This window comes from Pelophylax lessonae (genome assembly GCF_965119305.1).
Source record: "Pelophylax lessonae genome assembly, chromosome: 5".
In the NCBI taxonomy this organism is placed as follows: Eukaryota; Metazoa; Chordata; class Amphibia; order Anura; family Ranidae; genus Pelophylax; species Pelophylax lessonae.
This window is the reverse complement of record NC_138772.1, coordinates 419,344,854-419,367,093: the sequence shown is the minus strand read 5'-3', so window position 1 is coordinate 419,367,093 and position 22,240 is coordinate 419,344,854. Positions and strand designations below refer to the sequence as shown.

General features: G+C 40.7%; 1 protein-coding gene across 1 annotated transcript; it reads left to right on the top strand.

The window, feature by feature from the left end:
- Positions 1-5,047: 5,047 nt before the first annotated feature.
- Positions 5,048-21,567, top strand: PPDPFL (pancreatic progenitor cell differentiation and proliferation factor like). The gene is made up of 5 exons (XM_082259876.1): positions 5,048-5,209; positions 5,501-5,613; positions 7,604-7,684; positions 15,898-15,997; positions 20,685-21,567. Exons 2-5 carry the CDS (start codon positions 5,559-5,561, stop codon positions 20,686-20,688), a joined length of 240 nt encoding a protein of 79 aa, XP_082116002.1. The 5' UTR covers positions 5,048-5,209; positions 5,501-5,558; the 3' UTR covers positions 20,689-21,567.
- Positions 21,568-22,240: the final 673 nt, after the last annotated feature.

Genomic DNA, 22,240 nt, shown 5'->3' with positions numbered 1-22,240 from the left:
AGGATACTGATATTATTATTATTGCTATTATTATACAGCATTTATATAACGCCAAAATATAAGGGAGTCCAACTCTCCCTACATGCTTGTTGGTAGTCATGTATGAATGCCAAAAATGTTCCTATCTCTGCAAGGCGAGAGAGAGGTCTATGCATATTCTTAACACACCTGTTGAAGGCAAAAATAACAGCATTCATTAGGAGATAGTGACTAGGTGGCTGGGGGTGTGATTGCCATCATCCCTGCAGTATTACACAACAATGGAAAACTCCTCAAAAGATGGGATTTCATAGGCAATCAAAACAGTGTGTAAAAATATATAATTTTTATTAGAAAAAGTTAAAAACCGATCACAGTGGTAATTTACAATAAAAAAACATATAATGCACATTTCATATAGGGAATGAACAATTGTTTAAATACTCAAGTGGCACAAAATGGCATTCCCTGACATGGCTGATAACCAGCTTAGATGGAAATAAAGCATGGGAACAAATTTAAAGCATGGGAACAAATCCAACGCATTTCGATATATGAATAAGTATTAAATCTTCTTCAGGGATTGTTTGCCATTGTCTACAAAACAATAGTATATTGAAAAAGGTGCTACATAGATATGGATATCTTTACCATTAAAGGTGAAACATAAATAACTAACTTGCATTCCTGATAACAATAATTTCTTATGGATGGATCAGTGAAAAAGAGGTGTCCCCCCCTGGTGTAGCTGGACATTGTAAACAGGATCACTGGATATAGAAATTCCATTCCAAGGCCAAAAGAAAGATAAAATATCTCTAATCAAGTACAAGGGTGTCTATGCATCAAAAACAAACACAAAAATACATTTCTGAGCCTGTACTATATAGGCTAAAGGAGGACTATAATTCAAGTGCTACAATACTTACTAGATAATGGTAATCCGGTCGAACTTAAATGGCTCAGAAGAGCCAGATTTATGGCAAGAGTCCACGGAGTATATGAGGCTCACTACAAAATTATTGGAGAGAGCAGTGAACTCTGCGTCGCCTCTGCACGAGGGGGCGTCAGAAGCAATCCCCAGCGTCTCCATAAGAAGCGGGGCTCATGCACCAGAGGCAAGAGAGATGATTGAGTCTGTAGACACTGTGGGAAGAACTGCAACAATTAGCATACACACTGTGGTGTGGAGTGGTGCAACATAGGGAATGTGGCAAGTATGTTGCAAAGTGCGCACAAAAAAATGTGTTTTCAGAAGCAAGGCTAAATGATCTCTACTGGGGCTGAACAGTGATAACTACCAAAGTGGTGTATCAATCTTGGTGGACTGTGTGATGATAATGACGTCTGACAATTCCCAAACTGTGGGGCAGACTTACTAAAACTGGAGAGTACAAAATCTGGTGCAGCTCTGTATGGTAGCCAATCAGCTTCTAACTTAAAGCGGAGTTCCGCCCCCCCCCCTCCAAAAATTAAAAGTCAGAAACTACACATACTGTAGCTGCTGACTTTTAATATTAGGACACTTACCTGTCCTGGAGTCCAGCGATGTCAGCACCGCAGCCGATGTCTCCATCGGCTGTTGGGTGCTCCTGCCACAATCAGGGCCGGACTGGGAATAAAAACCAGCCCTGGAAATAATTTCATACCAGCCCCATAGCATTATTATACCGGCCCAACAGCATAACGCCATTTTTTTGATCATAAATGGGAAAACCATGCATTTTAAAGCACATGTGAAGAGTTTATTTATAGATAAGACATATATGAAAGCACATTGGGCTTATTTATATATATATATAAATATAAAAGAAAATTCCGGTTAAAAGTGGTGAAGGTGGAGCAATCCAGGGGGACCCCAGGAACTCTGGGAATGTGTGTGTGTGTGTGGGGGGGGGTTAATGATATAAGGGGAGCCTTTATATTAATGCCCTCTTACATTATTGTATTCCCCTTCCCGCTTTTACATCACTGACCCCCCCCCCCCCCCCCTCAGACTTGCCTGGTGTCTAGAGGAACCCTGGTTGAGAATGGCTGATCTCATAGGTTTAGAGGTTTAGGAGATGTAGGTGAAAATCTCGAAGTAGGTAGTGATGGATCCATGGGATCACACCTTCTCAAGCAAAGCCATTCTACCATTCAGTATAGCTATCCTTTTATCATTGGTCCTCGTCCATGACATCCATGCAGTGAAGATTAATGTCGTTATCTTAAACAGAGAGTGCACAATACTGTCTGGTTGTTAAAGAAGTAGCATTTCCATGGGGTCTTCATTGAAGTGGTGCTGGAACAGTTCATTTCGTAAGTGTTTGATCACAGGATTCCTGCCTCCAGAAAAGTCCACCATATATGATTGAAGTTTCTTAATTTATGTAAGCTGGAAAACACTGGATTTGCATTTCTTTTTATCCAGCCCTGAAATTTTCACAGCCCAACCAGGCCTCAGAGCTAGGTTGCTGTCCTGATTCTGGTCACCAGCCCGTCCCCAACCTGTGAATGGACAGTGGAGCCAAAGCAGCAGCACAGTTGGGAGTCATCCATCTATCAGAATGTTCCTTTTCAGCTCATATGCACTACGGTATACCCGCTTGACTCCTAGCACTGCCCCCCCTCTTCCAAAAGTGTTGCTGTGTAGCAGGTTGCATGAAGCCAATACCAAGTCAAAAGGGGGTATTTGCACTAGCTATAGTTAAAAGGTAAACATCTCAGCTAAACAAAAATCGTCCAAATACAAGAGCCATTGGTATTTTTAAGTGCCAGGGGTCTATATCACTCAATAAAAGGTTACATGGTCAGGGAGTCTCTATGGAAGGAAGGAGGAGGATGATAGGACACAATCAATCGCTCCCATATCTTTTGAAATGTTTCCAAAGTATCAAAGACTAGGCCAGTTACGACTCAGTCTCAGTGTGTGTGTAAACCCTCACTTTCGATCATGCTGCTGCTGGCGCGTCTCACTGTGTGGGAGGGATGATGGATCGGCGCCATGACAGTCTTGGAGTCGAGTCAGTTGATTCACCGCCGCGCAGCCGCCCCCGCCGGATGTGACGTCATGCCGCTCACAGCGGGTAACGTAGAGTATATCGGACCGTCACCGTCACTCTGGAGCACAGCAGAGGCCGGGGCTGCAGCAGCCATCATCGCAGCCGGCCCCAATGCTTAAAGCGGCCCTATCTTAAAGCGGCCGGCCCACCGGAAAATTTCCCGGTAGGCCAGTCCGGCCCTGGCCACAATTGCCGGTCAGGAAACCTGGCAGTGAAGCCTTGCGGCTTCACGGGCGGGTCCCTACTGCGCATGCGTTAAGCGTGCTGTGCATTCGGATTGGCTCGGCGGCGGAGGGTAGGAGGAGGGGTCCTCACTTCACCGCGGCACAGTTCCCGGAAGTGGAGAAGGGTACCTGTCAAAAACAGGAATCCCCCCCCCCCTGAAAGGTGCCAAATGTGGCACCAAAGGGGGGGAGGAAGCAAATGAGCGGAAGTTCCACATTTGGGTGGAACTCTGCTTTAAGATTGCTCAATTAAAGAGGAAGTAAACCCTCCTCTGCAAGTTGTACCTATAGGTAAGCCTATGATAAGGCTTACCTATAGGTACTGTAAATATCTCCTAAACATGTACTGTTTAGAAGATATTTACCTTACATGCAGCCAGTGACATCACTGGCGCATGCGCTCTGAAGGAACGGCCGCTGAAGCCGTTCCTTCAGAGCCCCGTGCCGTGACCGTCGGGAGTGACGTCACCGCGGCTCCGGCCAATCAGATGGCCGGATGCCACGATCCCAGAAGACGGGCAACTGAACATGTTGCCCGTCATAGAGGTAAGCGGGCGGCACAGCGGGGCTCATTCTAAGGTAAGTATGCATACTAGCTCATTATGGGTTTCTCTTTCAGGTTAGGTTGAAAAAAAAAAATTGGGTTTACAACCTCTTTAACCTGGAAGCTTAATGGTTTCCACGCAGAGCTGCACCAGATTTTGCACACTTCAGTTTTAGTAAATCAACCCCAGTGTCCCCATAATTTCCTCCAAAATTTGCAGGTAACAAAAACAGTCAGATATAAAGTTCTGATCTGTGTTAGGCATCCATGAAAGGTAACACATGTGACAAAAGCAGCCATGCTTAAGACACATTTCATGAAAAACAGAGGTATTTTACCACCCCACTAGCTAGGGTCTGTGAAGTAATCTTGTTGAGGCCCTGTCGTAAATGCCCCTGATGTAAATAGCTACAGTATATGCTATAGTTTGTAGACTCTTTACTTTCACACAAACTAAATAATATACACAGATTTTTTGGATTATTTTTACCAAAGACATGTAGGAGACTAAATTTTGACTACAATTATGAAGAAAGATTATTTGTTTGCAAAATCTTATAACAGAAACTAAGAAAAAACATTTTTTTTTAAAGTTTCGATATTTTTATTTATTTAGCAAAAAAAAAAGATAAAATACACAAAAATAATGCTCTCTGTGTGTGAAAAAAAATGATATAAATATTATTTGTGTACAGTGTTGTATGACCGATCAATTTCCAGTTTAAGTAGCGCAGTGCTGAATAGCAAAAAATGCCCTGGTCAAGAAGGGGGTGAAGAGGTTAAAGAAAAAATGACTGGTTTGTTTTTTTTAGCAATTGTTATTCCATATGGACTTCTCGTTCACCTCCAAACCAAATTTGTTTGTCTTTTGAAAACTGTTACATTTGTCCTCTGAAAAGCCAGAACATTTCTCAACTAAAAAGTTCATAAACTGTGTAAGCATTTGGCAAACTTTACAATTAGAAACCTGATTTTTTTTTTTTTTTTTAATTCCAAATTAGATTTTTGTTTCTGTTATTATACATGAGGCATCATACTGTTCTTTATCATTAGTTATCTTGATTTAATGTAGCCAATGTTTCCTTTGTGAACATGTCCTGCTCTGTTCTTTGCATTGGGTTACAGCAGATGTCAGAATGAAGTATCTTTTTGCACGCTGTGTTCTATAAACCCTCCTACAACCTGGCAATATTTATGAGAGCTCAAATGACACATCACTGATTGCTGCAAGCACCCGTTATATAAACCTTCCCTGAGAAACCGGGGGGGAGAAACAGGCTTTGGAGCAAGACCTAGACCTACCTGTTCGACGGGACAATTCAGAATATTGCAAGCAGATTGTTAAATGCTTAGCAGGCTTTTATCTCTTATGGAGCATAAATCATATTTAACTCTCATCAGAGAGCACAGTACAGAAGGTAAGGTACAGACTCATAAATAAATGTATACATTGTTTAACAAGTCATCTGCATTTTTTATCTAATCCAAATTGCTTCTGTTTCTTTGTTGAGCTAATTTGCAAGATATTTTTTTGAAAATACGGTTTAAATGCCTCAAACGGCCCCAAACCATCTGCGCTTCGTATAGTGCATATGGGCCCAGCAATGTCACTTTTCTTTTTGAGTTTCAGATTTGAAAGTGCTGTCTGTTCTGACTTGTGCTGTTTTGTAATTAAATATAATTGTTTCTGTACTTTTTTTGTCTCTCAGGTACAGTTTAGCTGCATTTTCTACCACTCTTGATACTTGTGTTGCCTGAATTGGGACTATGGCATCTGTTCCATCAGCTGGCTGCCTCTTAGCGAAGAATCAGTTTTACAGAGGTAAGCATCTCAAAGATAGATGCTTTTTTAAAGTTTTTCAAAAAAAGAGATCTAAAACTTCTGTACACTTCCAGGCACCTCTATGCATAATCAGGCTTAGTGCAAAAAGGTAATCAGGCTCGATTCAGAGAGCAGAGATATGTATGTCACCCATAGCAAAGACAATGGGGCTGATTTACTAAGACTGGCAGGTGAAATCAGAACTATTGGTATTAGTAGAAGAAGCATTAGTAGTAGAAGACCTAGGGGTTTGATTCACTAAAACTGGAGAGTACATAACCTGGTGCAGCTCTGTATAGAAACCAATCACCTTTCAGGTATTTTCTCAAAGCTTAATTGAACAAGCTGAAGTTAGCAGCTGATTGGCTACCATGCACAGCTGCACCAGGTTTTGCACTCTCCAGATTAAAGTGTAACTCCACTTTTGTGGCAAAAAAAATAGCAAATAAAGAAAAAAAACAATATAGCGTATACAATTGCAGCACAAATCATATTGCAAATGAATGATATTAAAAATTACCTTTCCTTTTCAAACTGCAGCTGTTGTAATTTTCTGGAAATGCACTGCAATATGGCTACCTGGAGGTGTTCTGTACACAGAATGTGTACTGACTACACCCCAGAAACATAATTTCCTGCTTTCGTGATTGGCTCCCTAATTTTACCAAAAGTCTGCCTAAGATACAAGTCAGATTTCTGGCATCCCCTGCAACAAAATGTCCTTTTTGGTGAGATACTCCCAATAGGAACACATCTAAAGGAATGCAGGCCCAACAGATTTCCTCATTAGAGCTCTGCAGCTGCCACAGCTGACAGATAATCATGGAACCACTCCCATTAGAACCACTCAGCACAGAGGAACAAACAGTGATTTCTTCAGAATAACAAAAGGTAGGAATCTGCAACAAAGTTTGTTAAAATCCCTGCAATGTACAGGGATCACCTAGAGGGGAATGTTTTTTCTCAACAAAAGTGGAGATACGCTTTAAGTAATTCAACCCAACAGTATCTTCCATCAATATAAAGCAGGCAGAACAATGTGGGTGATACTGATTGGTTGCTCTGGGCTATTGCACTGTGTGTTTTGCTTAACTGGTTTATCCCAGCAGAAGGTACTGTGTTTCCCCGAAAGTAAGACCTACCCTGAAAGCAAGACCTAGTGTTATTTTTGGGGAGGGCTGCAATATAAGCCCTACCCTGAAAATAAGCCCTAGTTTAGTGTATGAAAAATCCTAGAATGCACTTTATTAGTGTTTTAAATAATGTCCAATGTGTGTTTTTGTAATATAATACTGTGAAATACTTTCCTTGGATCGCCACTCCACTCTCAGCTGATTCTGTCTTTCTCATCTCATACCGTAGCTGTCAGAGGGGGATCTCAGCCCCTCCCCTCTGCAGTTTACACAGATGCGCAGATGTTCGATTAGAATTGTGGGAAATACCTTTGATACATCGGCGCTTCCGTGACCCCCAGCTGTCAGTGGGGGAGAAGAGGGCAGCAGATCAGCTGAGCCTGGAACGGCGATGAAGAAGGTATTTCACACTATTGTAAGCTAATCTACCCTACGCTTCTGTGTAAACTGCAGAGGGGAGGGGCTGAGATCCCCCTCTGACAGCCAAGGTATGAGAGGAGAGGATGAGAGACGGTATGAAAGACAGTATGAGAGACAGGAGACAGTGGGAGACACAGCAGTGATGTAATGAAGGTATTTTATGTTTTAGGTTCACACTGGATTCTTGGCACACAGGGAGGGCAGAGAGGGACAGGACAGAACATTATAAGACCTACCCCGAAAATAAGCCCTACTGTGTCTCTTGGTGCCAAAATTAATATAAGACCCGGGCTTATTTTCGGGGAAACACGGTATGTGTGTATATATATATATATATATATATATATATATATATATATATATATATATATATATATATATATATATATATTTATTTATTTATTTATTTATTTATTTAAATTTTTTTTTTTTTACAGTACGGCTGAATTCCGAGTCTAGTGTGTGTTCCAACAACTCTGACTCAGGACTCCCAGTAGAACCAGAAAAGCCCTATTCAGGTAAGCTTATTTATCTGGCTTCTTATGATTTGCACTTTTTTTTTTTATCACATAACCAGAAAATGTTTAGTTTTATGTACATTCTAAATAAATTTCAAACCAATGCTAAAAGTGGCTTAGACATATCCTATTTTTTACAGCATAGTCCATACTCATCAATTGTGTAAAGGACTTTTGTTCTATTTTTCATTTATTCTTTTCTTACTGTGTTTTTCCTTCTCCCTGTAACATCTTCCATGGTGCCCCCAAACCTCTCCTTTCCCTCCTGACTTCCATTTATTTGAGACAAGCAGTATACTTTACATGCAGTCATGTGCACTGCTCTGTGCACACTACAAATCCCATAGTCCATCACCCCTAGGTTCATCTTGGGAGTGAGAAAGAACGCAACCATCCTCTAACAGAAGTCTGGTCATTGGAGGCAAAAAACAGGAATTTGGAGTATTTGAGGCGGCTGAGAAAAATAGAAAGTACTTTTTTGAATTAGGAATACAGAATATATTTTTTTTAACCAGAGTTTAGTGTCACTTTAAAGAAACATAGTACTACAAGTAAATGGAGGCTAAGGTTTCTAACTTCTCCTGAAAATTTGATTTGCTGACCCTGTTTTTAAAGCTCCAATCCGGAGCAAGTATGCAGATCAATGTTTGTAGCTTCGTCCTGACTTTCACAATCAGACCCCGTTCACACTAGGGCGACCTGTCAGGCGACCTGGTCGCCTGACAAGTCGCCGTGGGTCACCTGCCATAGAGCAGCACAGAACCCATTCTAATAGGAGCGACACAAGTCGCTCCGACTTAGAAAAAGGGTCCGGAGCTTCTTTGGGGCGACCTGGAGCGACCTGCATTGACTTCAATGATATGAAGTCCGTGCCGGCCGCTCCGAGGTCGCGGTGCGAGCTGCGCACCGTGACTTCACAGGTCGCCCGGCAAAGTCGGGTCGCCCCAGTGTGAACGGGGTCTCAGTGGGATTGGTTTACGTAAAGTGATTGCAAACGATTACCTTGTAAAACAATGTAGAAATGAAAGGCAAAACATTTGTGTAGAGATAAAAAAATTTAAAATAAATACCCTTTTTCCCTTTTTTATAAGTGATCACAGTCTCTCTGTTCTCAGCTGCATAAGAGCTGGGGGAAGGAATCAGCAGCACTCTAATCTTTCCAGTGAATGGCATTGCAGGGGAGGGCATGTTGGGACAAGTCTGATCATTGGAGGAGAACAGGCTGAGTTCCCAGCACAGCTAGAGAACTGACCACCGTGTGTTCTCCTGCTTCAGTGTGGTCAGTTTTTAATTTAGGAAAGCAGAGGGACTGGCAGGGACACCAGGGGGTTTTACACAAAGGAAGCAATACAAAAAGAACTGGAGACTTCCTCATATAAGTACGTGATACAGCAGCCACATATCAGAAATAGGAAATGTTGGGGTAGCAAATGCTTTAAGAAAACTTAGGGTATATGGTAAAAAGTATGTCCTTTGCAGATGTTTGGGTATTCATAGTGAACAAGGCTTCACTTTTCTACTAAGCCAAGTGAACATGCTCAATAATAAGCCTTTAATAGTTTGGTAAATTAACCTAAGTTACACAGAAAGTATTAAAATCAAGTAAAAAGGTAGTCAGAAATGGCAACCCAGTATGTTTTCATTACAGGTTACCTTTAGAAACAAAATGTAGAGGCTTTGTTTAGACAGGCATTGGATGCAGAGGCAGTACCTGTATGATGATGGACAAGACTCAATGAAGTTGATTTACTAAAACTGGAGAGTGCAAAATCTGGTGCAGCTGTGCATGGTAGCCAATCAGCTTCTAACTTCAGCTTGTTCAATTACGCTTTGACAATAAAACCTGGAAGCTGATTGGTTTCTATGCAGAGCTGCACCAGATTTTGCACTCTCCAGTTTTAGTAAATCAACCCCACTTCAGTTTTTTAACCCTTTTCTGACACTGGGTTAGCAAGGAGAACAATAAAAGGAAATTCACTTTCAGTGTCTAAAGTAGATTAAAAATAGTAGGACACTTTTAACCACTTATGGACCGTAAGGATTTAACCCCTTAATGACCAGGCCATTTTTTCTGATATGGCATTGCGTTATTTTACCAGACAATTGCGCGGTCATGCGACACTGTACCCAACTAAAATTTATCTCCCTTTTTTTCAACAAATAGATCTTTCTTTTGGTGGTATATAATCACCTCTGCAATTTTTTTTTGCACTATTAACATGAAAAAGCGACAAATCTGATATAAAAAAAAAAAAAGAATATTTTTTACTTTCTGCTATAAAACATTAACAAAAACAAAAAATGTAAAAATCAAAATGTTTCATCATTTTAGGCCAATATATATTTTGCTACATATTTTTGAAAAAAAAAATCCCAATAAGTGTATATTGATTGGTTTGCACAAAATGGCGGCGATCAGCAATTTTTAGCGGGACTTTGACACTGCGACAGACAGATCAGACACCTAACTGACACTTTTGGGGGGACCAGTGACATTATTACAGTAATTGGTGCTAACAATATGCACTGTTACTGTTCTAATGACACTGGCAGGGAAGGGGTTAACACCAGGGACGATTCAAGGGTTAAATGTGTGCCTAGGGGATGCTTTTTAACTGTGTGGGGGATGGGCTTACTGGGTGAACAAAATAAAACTAAATAGGAGGAACACAGGATCGCTGTGTTCATCACTGACAGAACAGCGGTCTGCCGTGTTTAAATCAGCAGATTGCCGTTCTGTCTCCATGGGGTGCGATCGCGGGTGCCTGGTGGACATCCTGGCCACTGGACCCACTGATTGGCTCTCCCTCCAATCAAGCAGCATGTGCGTGCCCACACTAACTGCTACACAAAGCGATGTACATATACCCCAGTTCACGTAACAGAGCCGACCTGCCACAGTATAACTATGATGGCTGGTCGGTAAGTGGTTAAGGCAGCATAACACTACAGGGTTGGTTTAAAGGCAAATAGACTGTGCAATTTGCAAAGTGCAGTTGCACACTGCAAGAGGAGTTGCTCCGGAGCTTAGTAAATGAGGAAAGCTTCACTTTGCCTAGAATACCCAATCACGTGCAAGGAAAAATAAAATGTACTGCATTTTTGCTTGCACGTGATTGGATGGTGGAAGTTAGATGAGCTTCTGCTCATTTACTAAGCTCTAGTCTAAAGCAAGTGCTCCTGCAGAGTGCACAGCCCTTTGTAATCCAACCCTTATGTTCAAAGCAGTGCAAATGTTTTAAAGGGAGGTGTTGGGTAGTGAATGTACGGCTCAGTACTTTTTTGTTTCTAAAGTCAGAGGGAGTAAACAGATGTCAAGATTGTGCAGAATGGCCCCTTTCAATGAGTGTGAAAACAGCATTACCTCTATTCATATATCACACAGCTGCTCATAGAATGAGTTAGACATGTATGTGATTGTCATAGTTGTTTTCAGCACAGTTGTGCGGCAATTAGCCCACTTATGGAGCACAAACTATTATACTGGCAGACATTGGGAGTGTTGCGATGGATCCGGCTTGTTGTAACATTTTTTCTGTTAATTATTCATCTCTGCTCACAAAATAACACTGACCTTGGGTACTCTGCCTTTTCTGATTACATCAGTAGACCATAACAAAAATATTTCCTATCTATCTGGCTTACCCAATGAAACAAATAGCATTGATCAGTTGCCCCCAACAATCTCCAATAAGAATTCCTGTTTCAACGATTTAAATGAAACCTTATTGGTTGTTTTTGGCTACCATCCTTTACATATGACTACTGCTCTTTACACCAATTAATAAATAAACCTCCATGTAAACAATTATTAGCAGTAAGAACAGATGAGTTGTTGGAATTTTTTCTTTGAGTACTTTTTAGTGACTAAAATAGTGTTATTATTCATTGATGCAAATGCACATGAATAAGTCAAATCCTCTCTTTTAAAAATGAAATCTCTCAATTAGAAAATAACTTTGGACTGATCAAAAATTATACTTATTTAAAACTGTATTCCCAGGGAATATTAAAAAAAATACCTGATAATCTGTTTTTTTCCATCAAATGTGTTTTTAGATATACTTAGTAGAAGTATCTAAAATTTTTCTTTATACTATTTGTGATGGACCCCCTTACTCAAGAAGAGTATCTCCGTCATATAAGCTTCCCTTGTCTGGTACCAGCACGATCCAAGATCCCTTAACCCACCCAGTCACTTGTCAAGACATCAGTGTAGGGTGGTAAGAAGCATAAGACATAAGCATAAGATATACACTCTTGGACAGTCCACCCTCCCCTTTAGCAGCTAATAAAAATATACATCCCATAATAGGTTGATTCCAAGGCAGAAAGAAACAGTAGAACAATGGGATACAGGCACTTAACAATAACATACCCCACCCCACCTCAATATCTAGCAATGGCCTATGAGACACTCCTACAATATTCTTTCAACAGAAACCACACATATAGAACCCAGGATACCAGGGGTAAAACTAAATGCTGAGTCTGGTGTGGTGGAACCGTGAGTCTAATTAGTGCAGACCCAACTGGGGTTCTTGGTCATCTTGTGCCCCTAATAGACACAGGGTGACTTACACATAAGAGGGGCTGGGGAAGCTGAAAAAGGAGTTTCCTGACCTCTCTAAGGTAATCTGGGCTCCACGAGACCCCCACCCAGAGTTTCCCAAAGTTTCCTATAATCCCATGCACACCAGCTCCATCTATGTCCATTGAAAGGGGAAAGTAAAACATATGTATTTTACATGTGCATGCAGCTGTATACCTGGAGTTCAGCTTTAAAGTAAACCTGTAGAGATAGAAATATGATTTAGTTCCTGCTACCCTCCCCTAAAATGTTAATTTCCTGACTACCATACCTAGGTTGGCAATACACGGTTCCAATCTTGGTTTGTTCAGCAGGATTCAGCCAAGATTCAAGCTGTTAATGGGCAGGCAGATCGATTGGGTACAACCAGCATGACGGATTCTCTTATGATTATTTCTAGCGGCTACCATAGCTGCTAGCGATAATCACTGTCTTCTCCTGGCAGGGATGGCTTCCCCCGCCTTCCCATGACCCCCCCCCCCCCACACTGGGAGACGACAATGGCCCAGTAGGTTGAAGGAAAAAAATTGTCTCTGTGCATGGCCGGCCATATTCATCGGCTTTAGCAGTTTCCTTTAATTAGGCTTTATTCAGAAGTACAGTATGTACAGCCTATAGAGGTGGAAACACATGTAGCAACTGCACAGGCACAGACAGCTGGACATATCTGCCTGTCAAAATATGACATGCATGCAGGAGTGGGTTTAAGGATTCAAATGCACACTGCCTGTATTCGGATCTGTGCTCCTGTTCCTGCATGCAAGTCAAATTTTGACATGCGGCTCTGTCCATGCAACTGCTGCACCTGCATCCAATTCTAAATGCTGCCTACATGTAGCTCGGGGCAAATGCAAGTGCAATAGCAAACATGCCCTGCATGCAGAACAGGTATCCATGCCATCTGAATGATGCCAAAAGTAGAGAGCTGCCAAGGCTAACCTTTCCTTGTGTAATGCACTGTTCCTAGCTGTCATGCTCATTAATTGGCTTCAGCACTTCCTGTGTTACCAACCTGACTTTCCTTTAATAACCGCGATATACAAAGCACAATAACAAACTATCAGTAATCATACATCAGCATTCTGAGCACTTAAATTGATAGATGGAATAATATTGGTTCTTTTATTTGCTATATGCTCATTTCTTTTTGATGACTGACATTTTTAAGGAACTACTTTATGAACCATATATTTGAAAGGTCAACACCATGTGTTAAGTGAGCGCTATAAGGCCTCATCCACTAGCGCAAAAAGGAGAATATATAACCTTCTAAATGATAAATATAAAAATTGTGTGCAGTGCTAGAACAATATAAATTATATCAATAAAATGACTATCCAGGTAGATAGGCGGATCCCTTTGAAAACGGGTTGGCACACCAAATGCTTCCGGAGTGGCCTACACGCTGGCTCCAGATTGCCGTATCCTTGTTCCAGGAACGGCGGGTTTATCCATGTGAGTTTGGCCATTTGTTTGTTTTTAAACATGTACAGTACATGTATTTTAATACTTTTAAATAAATACTACACTATATGAGCATTTCTGGCTCCATTTGGTGAGCATTTATGCAGCATACCTAACACTCGGCATCCTAAGGGGTGGTCCTACAGACCATGCCGGCTTTCTAGCTTTCGTTTGGATTGTTGTTTAGGCTCATTTATATGCGATTTCTGGTGGGTGCATACATATGGTGGAGGAGGAGCACCTTTTCAAGATTATTATTTACCCCTGGTGTATCTATTTTCACTGCAATATTTGATATTACATCTGGTGAGTGTTCTGACACTCTATATGCAGGATGGATACTTTATTACAATCTTTGGATTATGGACTTTTTATGCACCTTTAGACTGTTTAGTTCATAAGCACAGCACTTAGCATTTTATTATGTATTATACAGTGGTGGGATTCAAAAATGTTAGTAACCAGTTCCGACTTTCAATGCACAGTGACCAGCGTGCCCCCTTTCAATGCAGAATGACCAGCGTGCCCCCTTCAATGCACAGTGACAAGCGTGCCCCCTTTCAATGCAAAATGACCAGCGTGCCCCCTTTCAATGCACAGTGACCAGCGTGCCTCCTTTCAATGCACAGTGACAAGCATGCCCCCTTCAATGCAGTGACCAGTGTGCCCCCTTCAATGTAGAGAACAGCGTGCCCCCTTTCAATGCACAGTGGCCAGCGTGCCCCCTTTCAATGCACAGTGACCAGCGTGCCCCCTTTCAATGCAGAATGACCAGCGTGCCCCCTTTCAATGCACAGTGACCAGCGTGCCTCCTTTCAATGCACAGTGACCAGCGTGCCCCCTTTCAATGCAGAGAGACCAGCGTGCCCCCCTTTCAATGCACAGTGACCAGCGTTCCCCCTTTCAATGCACAGTGACCAGCGTGCCCCCTTTCAATGCACAGAGACCAGCGTGCCCCCTTTCAATGCACAGAGACCAGTGTGTCCCCTTTCAATGCACAGATCATCGAGCTCATGCCGTGCCCCCTTTCAATGTAGAGACCAGCATGCGGCGTGCCCCCTTCAATGCAGAGATCATCATTCGTGCCCCCTTCAATGCAGAGATCATCATTTGTGCCCCCTTCAATGCAGAGTTCATCATTCGTGCCCACTTCAATGCAGTCTGCAGAGACCAGCGTGCTGCGTGCCCCCTTCAATGCAGAAATCATCGTGCCCCCTTCAATGCAGAGTTCATCATGTGTGCCCCCCTTCAATGCAGTCTGCAGAGACCAGCGTGCTGCGTGCCCCCTTCAATGCAGAAATCATCAGATTCGTGCCCCCTTCAATGCAGAGTTCATCATTCGTGCCCCCTTTCAATGCAGTCTGCAGAGACCAGCGTGCTGCGTGCCCCCTTCAATGCAGAAATCATCGTGCCCCCTTCAATGCAGAGTGAACAGCGTGCCAACTTGCCAAGCCCCCCAGACCAGTGCACTTGACTTACCTTACTAGCAGCTTCTTCTCTTCAGTCCCTGCGTCTCCTTGAGTCCTCTCCCATGTCCCGCCTCCTCCTCGGCCAATGGAATTGGCCTGTCTGGGAGGCGGTGGCCTGAAGGAGAAGGGGTGACGTCACTGGTTGCTAGACGCTAAGCGACTCTAGCCTAGCAACCAGTGACTGTGTGTGGGCTCCGGTCGTCTCCCTGCAGAGAGACAGTGCCGACAGAGAGCAGCAGCGGTCAGCGGATCAGGAGGACAGATGTTCAAACTCACAAGGTGCCGGTTCTGCAAACTTGCAGAAATTTAGTAACCAGTTCTATGGAACCGGTGCAAACCAGCTGAATCCCACCACTGGTATTTTATATATATATATATATATATATATATATATATATATATATATATATAATATATTATATAATTTATATTGTTCTAACGCTGCACACATTTTTTGTATATATTAAAAGGTACAAACCTATATTCATTTAATTTCTAAAGCCATACAGTTGATTCATTTAGTTGCAGCTAACTTGTAAGTCAGCTTGTAAGCCAAGGGAATTGAATCACGTAACAGAGCCTGACCCATCCACTGGCATGTCTCCCGAACACAGCCAGACCGAGCTGGAATAAATGTATTCAAATAGAAGCATAGCTTACACTCATCTAGCTTGCTATGTTTTTTACAGGCTTGCCAGAAATGGTTGAAAAATGCTGGTGGCTGAAAAACTTTTTTCACTGTGAGCAAGTTCCTGTGTCTGCACTAAGAATAAAGATTTCTAATGAGAGGTGAGACTGAACAGATCATTATTAGAGTTTAGTTGTGAAGTTTGTACTCCTGTTGGGAGCATAATAAATATGCAGTGCTACCACAATTATCTGCTAAACTCTGCACCTGATTATCTATGTTTCTGTTGTTTGTGATGTTAATAATGAAGCTATGTGTGATTTGTATCACACATTATCAGAAAACCCATCAGCTATTTACTGATTTTTATTATAAGCTTGCTAATAACATATCTTCTCTATACAACAACATATTGCAGTGAAAGCATGCAAATCCATTTTACAGTTTTTTAATTAGATCTTTTTGTTGGTAAACTGAGCTTAGCTGAAAAGAATGAAAGGATGTTGTTAAAGAAACCATTCCTGAGAAAAATGATTTAGGCTGTCATTGCTGCCATGCTCCAAAATAAGAAGAAATAAGTCCCTGGATCTTAGTATCCATCAAAACCGGAGGTGTTGGTTCGGCTAGATGACTAGACCTTGGCAGCTCTACCACAAAGAGGAGGTCCTCCAAATGGACGATGACCTCCCAAATTAAGAAACCCAAATAAAAGATCATCTTAAAACTCCATAATTATTTATTCTGTTGTGGATGACAATGGGGGTAGCAAGGAGATACAATTGTAGCCAATATTCACCTGTTATAAGATGTATGACTTCTGTTACTTGTAAACATTTCATAACTCAATAAAACTCAAGTTAAAAAAAAAAAAAATGGTAGCCAATGCATTTTGGGGCACAAATCCTCCTTTATCAAGGCTCAAATGAAATTGACAATGCATCCAAAAATACTCTTTAGGCAATTTAACCACTTCTGGACCGGAAGATTTTCCCCCTTAATGACCAGGCCATATTTTGCGATTCGGCACTGCGCAACTTTAACAGACAATTGCGCAGTCATGCGACGCTGTACCCAAACAAAATTGATGTCCTTTTTTCCCACAAATAGAGCTTTCTTTTTGGTGGTATTTGATCACCTGTGTGATTTTTATTTTTTGCGCTATAAACAAAAAAGAGCGACAATTCTGAAAAAAAAAAAACAATATTTGCACATTATGCTATATAACATTTCCCAAAAAAATGTAAAATCAAAATTTTTTAACATTTTAGGCCAATTTGTTTTCTGCTACATATTTTTGGTAAAAAAAAAATCGCAATAAGCATATTTTGATTGGTTTGCGCAAAAGTTATCGCGTCTTCTAACTACGGGAAAGATTTATGTCATTTTATTGTTGTTTTTTTATACTAGTAATGTCGGCGATCTGCAATTTTTTGCGGGACTGCGACATTGCAGCAGGCAAATTGTACCCCTAACTGACATTTTTGACACTTTTGGGGGAACTAGTGACATTACCACAGTACTCAGTGCTAAAAATATGCACTGTTACTGTAATAATGACACTGTCAGCGAAGGGGTTAACACTGTGGGTGATCAATGGGTAAAATTAGAGCCTAGGGGAGTGATTCTAACTGTAAGGGGGTGGGGGTTATGAAATGACCATAGCGACCTGTGTTCCTACATAGAAGGATCACAGGAGCTCTGTTATCATTCCAGAGAGAAGAATGGTCAGCTGTGTTTACAACAGCTGACCGTTCTTCTCTCTCAGCGGGGAGGGATCGCGGATGTCAAGCAGCAATTGGAGCCGCCTGCCCCGTGCACCGAGTGGGGATGGGAGCGTGCCACGCTCGCCCCCTAGCTGCTGGCACATGACCAACGTAGCCCTACGTCGGTTCGCGCAGGAGGGCCGCCCTGCCGCAGTATATATGCGGTGGGCGGTCTGGAACCGGTTAAAGACTATTGGGGGGTAATGTATGTCAGTCACGATCAACGTATACTAGAAGTGCTGAGCACAACTAACATAGAACACTGCCAAAGAGTCTTTAGATTGGAGTCCTTTAGGAAACATTGTTTTCACCTGAGCCCTGATAAGGGGGATTATCAGTAATAAATAACTATAAAAGTCTGGCACTCATTCTGTGGACTTAAAATGCTGACCTCTTCTTCTCAAAAGGCTAGTTGTCCACCAGTTATGCTGAAACTCTAACTTTAATAATTGGATCGATTATGCAGATACAAACTCCTGACTTTTTTTAACTTTTCTGTTCTTCTGTTCTGCGTATTTGATTTCAGGTTCCATGCTTAGAAAATAAAAAACCCAATGACTAATTTACTAAGTTTTCCTGACCTATTCACAACAACAGTATATTCACTTAGCATAACCTCATTCAGTCATGTACAAGGAAAAATCTGGCTTATTCATAACTTTCCTGAACTTGATTGTGTGTTCGGGTGAACAAAACATTGCTTTATTTAGTTTCCATAGTTAACATTCTGGAGGAAATCAGCAATGGCAGCCTCTATATTTCTATTTGGAAAGGTTTGATGTCACGGTGCATCGTTTTTTGAACTGAAATTATCAGTATGCCTCTTCATATCAAATTTAAAATTAGCACAAATATAGAATTGGATTCTGTGGAAAACGAATCTACAATATTTTTTTTTTTTTTTTTTTTTACTAGGGTATATAGGCATAGTGACTGATTTAATAAAGATGTGGAGAATGTTTATTCACTTTCAATCATTCAATCATTTGAAAGCAAGAGTGCTGATTTTTTTCTTAATCTTCCTTGCACACAAGTAGGAATTTAAAATTAACACACCTTCATTTCCATTTAGGTAAACATTCACACTGAAAAGTGAACAGCCTTGGCTTTAGTGAATCAACCTTTTTGTTATTTGCAAAACGTATAGTCACCACTAGTTAAATTACTCATTGGGGTTGATTTACTAAAACTGGGGTGTGCAGCTTTGCATAGAAACCAATCAGTTTCCATTTTTTTGTCAAAGTTTAGCTGAACAAACTGAAGTTAGAAGCTGATTGGTTACCATGCACAGCTGCACCACATTTTGCACTCTCCAGTTTTAGTAAATCAGCCCCATTTTGTTAACTTTTTAAGTGAAAAGGGTAAACACAGTCTCCATTAATTTATCAAATAATTGTAGTTCAGCAGTTTTTAATTGTTCACTTCCAAAAGAAAGGTATTTTTTTCAGAGTAATCAACTTATACTAAATGAGTACTAAATAATACCTAATTCTCTTGTAGAGTAACAACACTGTTCCTTTACCATTATGAATTTGTTTCAGGAGGGTTTTCCCCCCAGCATGCACATCTTCTATACACTTTACTTGTCCATGCATTTTAAACAGATACTCTTAGTAGGCAAGGCAGTGCATAATAATATTACAAAAGTCAACCTTTTCCAATCTTTTAGATATTGTCTGTTGGCAGCACATGTCTCAAAAAGTCTGTGACTGTAGGTGTCTTGTATAATATTAAGAACAGTTACAGCAAAATCATTGCCACCCTAGAATAGAAAGTGTGTTGGGAATAAAAAACACCTCTTCCCCTGTCCATAACATACACTAAGGAGGTGATGTTCTGTAGTCCAAAGAGAGAGCTGAAAGCAACGCTAACTTAAAAAAGTTGCCAGAAGTAGTTGTGAGCTCATCGGATTTCTGGAAGAGATATAACCCAATGATATATTTATCAGACTAAAAGGGAGAAAAAATAGAAGTTTGTTGTCAGGGTTTAGCAGAAAAATTATGTATACAGTGGGGCTGTAGAAGAACAGCTATGGGAGTCAAAGAGTTATAAATACCAGGGGGGTCACCACTTCAAAAAAGTAAAAAAAGTAAAAAGAAACATTAGTGGGGGCTTTCAAGAGTGACCTGCTGGTATTTCCATATTCCCAAACAAATACACCAAATACTTATATAAAACATTGAAAGCTTTATTATACAAAGTTAAATAGTATTATAGCATGTATAGAATTGAATTCATCATGAGCTTGTATAATACAAACAAGATACTGTCAAGTGTGTGGATATGATTAAGCATTTCTCAGTTAGACTCCACTTCTTCAGATTATCATATTCACTTACGACAGTTATCCATAATGCTCTCTTAATTAAAAACAATGGAAGTGTAATTAAAAGGACCAATCAGATCGTTCTGGGCAGTGGGGAGGTATAGCAGAGGACCATAATACAGGGACGGAAAGAAAGTAGGCCAAAGAAAAAGCACATTAGTAGTAGATCGACATTGCAAACAACCACGAACAGGGGGGTTCTTGCTGTCAAATTTCCATACTGCATACTACTACAGGAGCTCAAGGCTGAAACACTGCCAACCAAAGCCAGGAGATGCCCATAAACGCATATCCTAGAAAGGTAATGACCAAGCCAATGCCCTCTTATAGTATGAAGTCCAAAAAAAGGAGGGCTTAGACAACCACATATATCCTCAATCTCATAGGTCAGTCACCCATTTGCAGCCTCTCCACTGGACTAAAAGGGAGAAAAAATAGAAGTTTGTTGTCAGGGTTACATACAGGTTCACTTTCAATTTTGAAATAAATGCTTAATAATGTATGCTTTTTAGAAATGATATAACTTGGACATAAGACCTTGCAAACCTATACTCTTACCAATCACCTTGATCAACAAAATAACATCATAAAGTTCTGGGATCCTATAAAAATTGCAATATTGTTGCTCCTTTTAATATTTTGCAATGTTCCTGATTAGAGGGAGGATACCAGATGTATACAACCCCCCTTGCTTGCCCGTGTTAGCATAACTGACCACAGTATGTACCCTAACTGAAATTCTCTCTTCTTCTTTGGCAGCTGATTACCCTTCTCTCTACATGTGGACTGACAATTCCATGGAAAGAAAATAGTTTTGATACAATTTGAACTCAGTGAAAAACATCAAGGAACTGTTACCACCTACTCTATCTGTCCAAAGAAATTCATCTCTGCATTCTAAAGAGATAATTAATTATATTTTCTCACACCTAAATATGCCAACCCAATCCTTTTATTTAAATCACTCTGTATAATCACACTAAATATTTTATTATTTCTCTGCCTAATCAGACTGAACAACATATCAAATATGCATATCAAAGAGATTCAGATTTTTCATAATCAACCATTTTCCCACAGCTGTAATCAGCACTAAATAATAACAATGCTTTTATGTAAGCTTGAAAACAATTGCACTGGCTTTCGGTATATTTTTTTATGTAACGATTTCTTTTTTCCACTTTGAGACTTAACATTCTTCTGCTTATTTACTTTGCTCTTTGTTGTTCACAAGGGAAAATGAGAAAAACATTTTTGTTCTTCAGTTTGTTTTCTGGTTTTACAACATTCACTGGATGAGCAATGATGAGTATTCAGTCTTAAAGCAAACCCACGCATTGGCGCAGATAGCGCAGCTTGTACATCACATTTATTAGCTGGAGAAGCTTCTTTTGTGAACCTGCCTGGTCCTGGTTTCACCTCCATGCTAGGATTTGAACTTTCCTAACTTTTGAGCTAAGAACCACCTTCTAGAGTTATGTATTATCCAACCACAAGTAAGAATGGACTTATCTGCCATTAAAGGAGTCTTAGTGGACAGAGCGATAATGGGTATGTTGGGCTTAGCCCAGGAATTAGAAAGAAATGGATTTGGCATCAAGATGAAACCAGTAACAAAGAGCTGGTTAGAGAACACTTTTCTAGCTGAATAGTGTTATAGAGGATTGTAATAGTGTGTTTCTTGTGGATCCACTTTGGCAAAGCTTTGCTTCTAAAAGTTTACAATGGCTGAAGTTTGATTTAAATGAGTTGTCAAATTATAGCATAATTAAAATTTTCCCTTCTGTTTGTACAGAAATGCACATTGACATATTCAAGGTAGTATTGATCACAAAGAAATAGCGTACTTTAAGTGCTTGTGGTTAACGCGGCATTAAACCAAAAATTTAATATATTTCCCCCTACCAATCCCTAAATGGTGTGGCTGCATTAGTTATCTTTTTAGGCTTTTCCCCCTCTGTTTTCACCTGGTAACCTGGCCAGTGACACACCTCCAGTATTAGGTTGTATTAGAATGCCTGAAGTTCCAGCTAATACTTTTTAAACAGTCACAGCAACAGGTTTTTTTTTTATCTTTTTATCTTTAGGGATGAAGATTTTACATAAATAAATAAAAGCTGACCATTGTAAGCATACCTGTGGTAAATGGTTTGTCTCAGCCCTCTAAGGGTGCATTCGGGGGCCTTTAAACCTGCACCAATATGGTTACATTGGGAGCAGTGGCTGTGTATCTGCAGCTGTTGTGCCCCAATTGACAGCTATGAGATTGCTTGCACAAAACAAATGTGCATCTTAATGCAGGTATAAATGGCCCT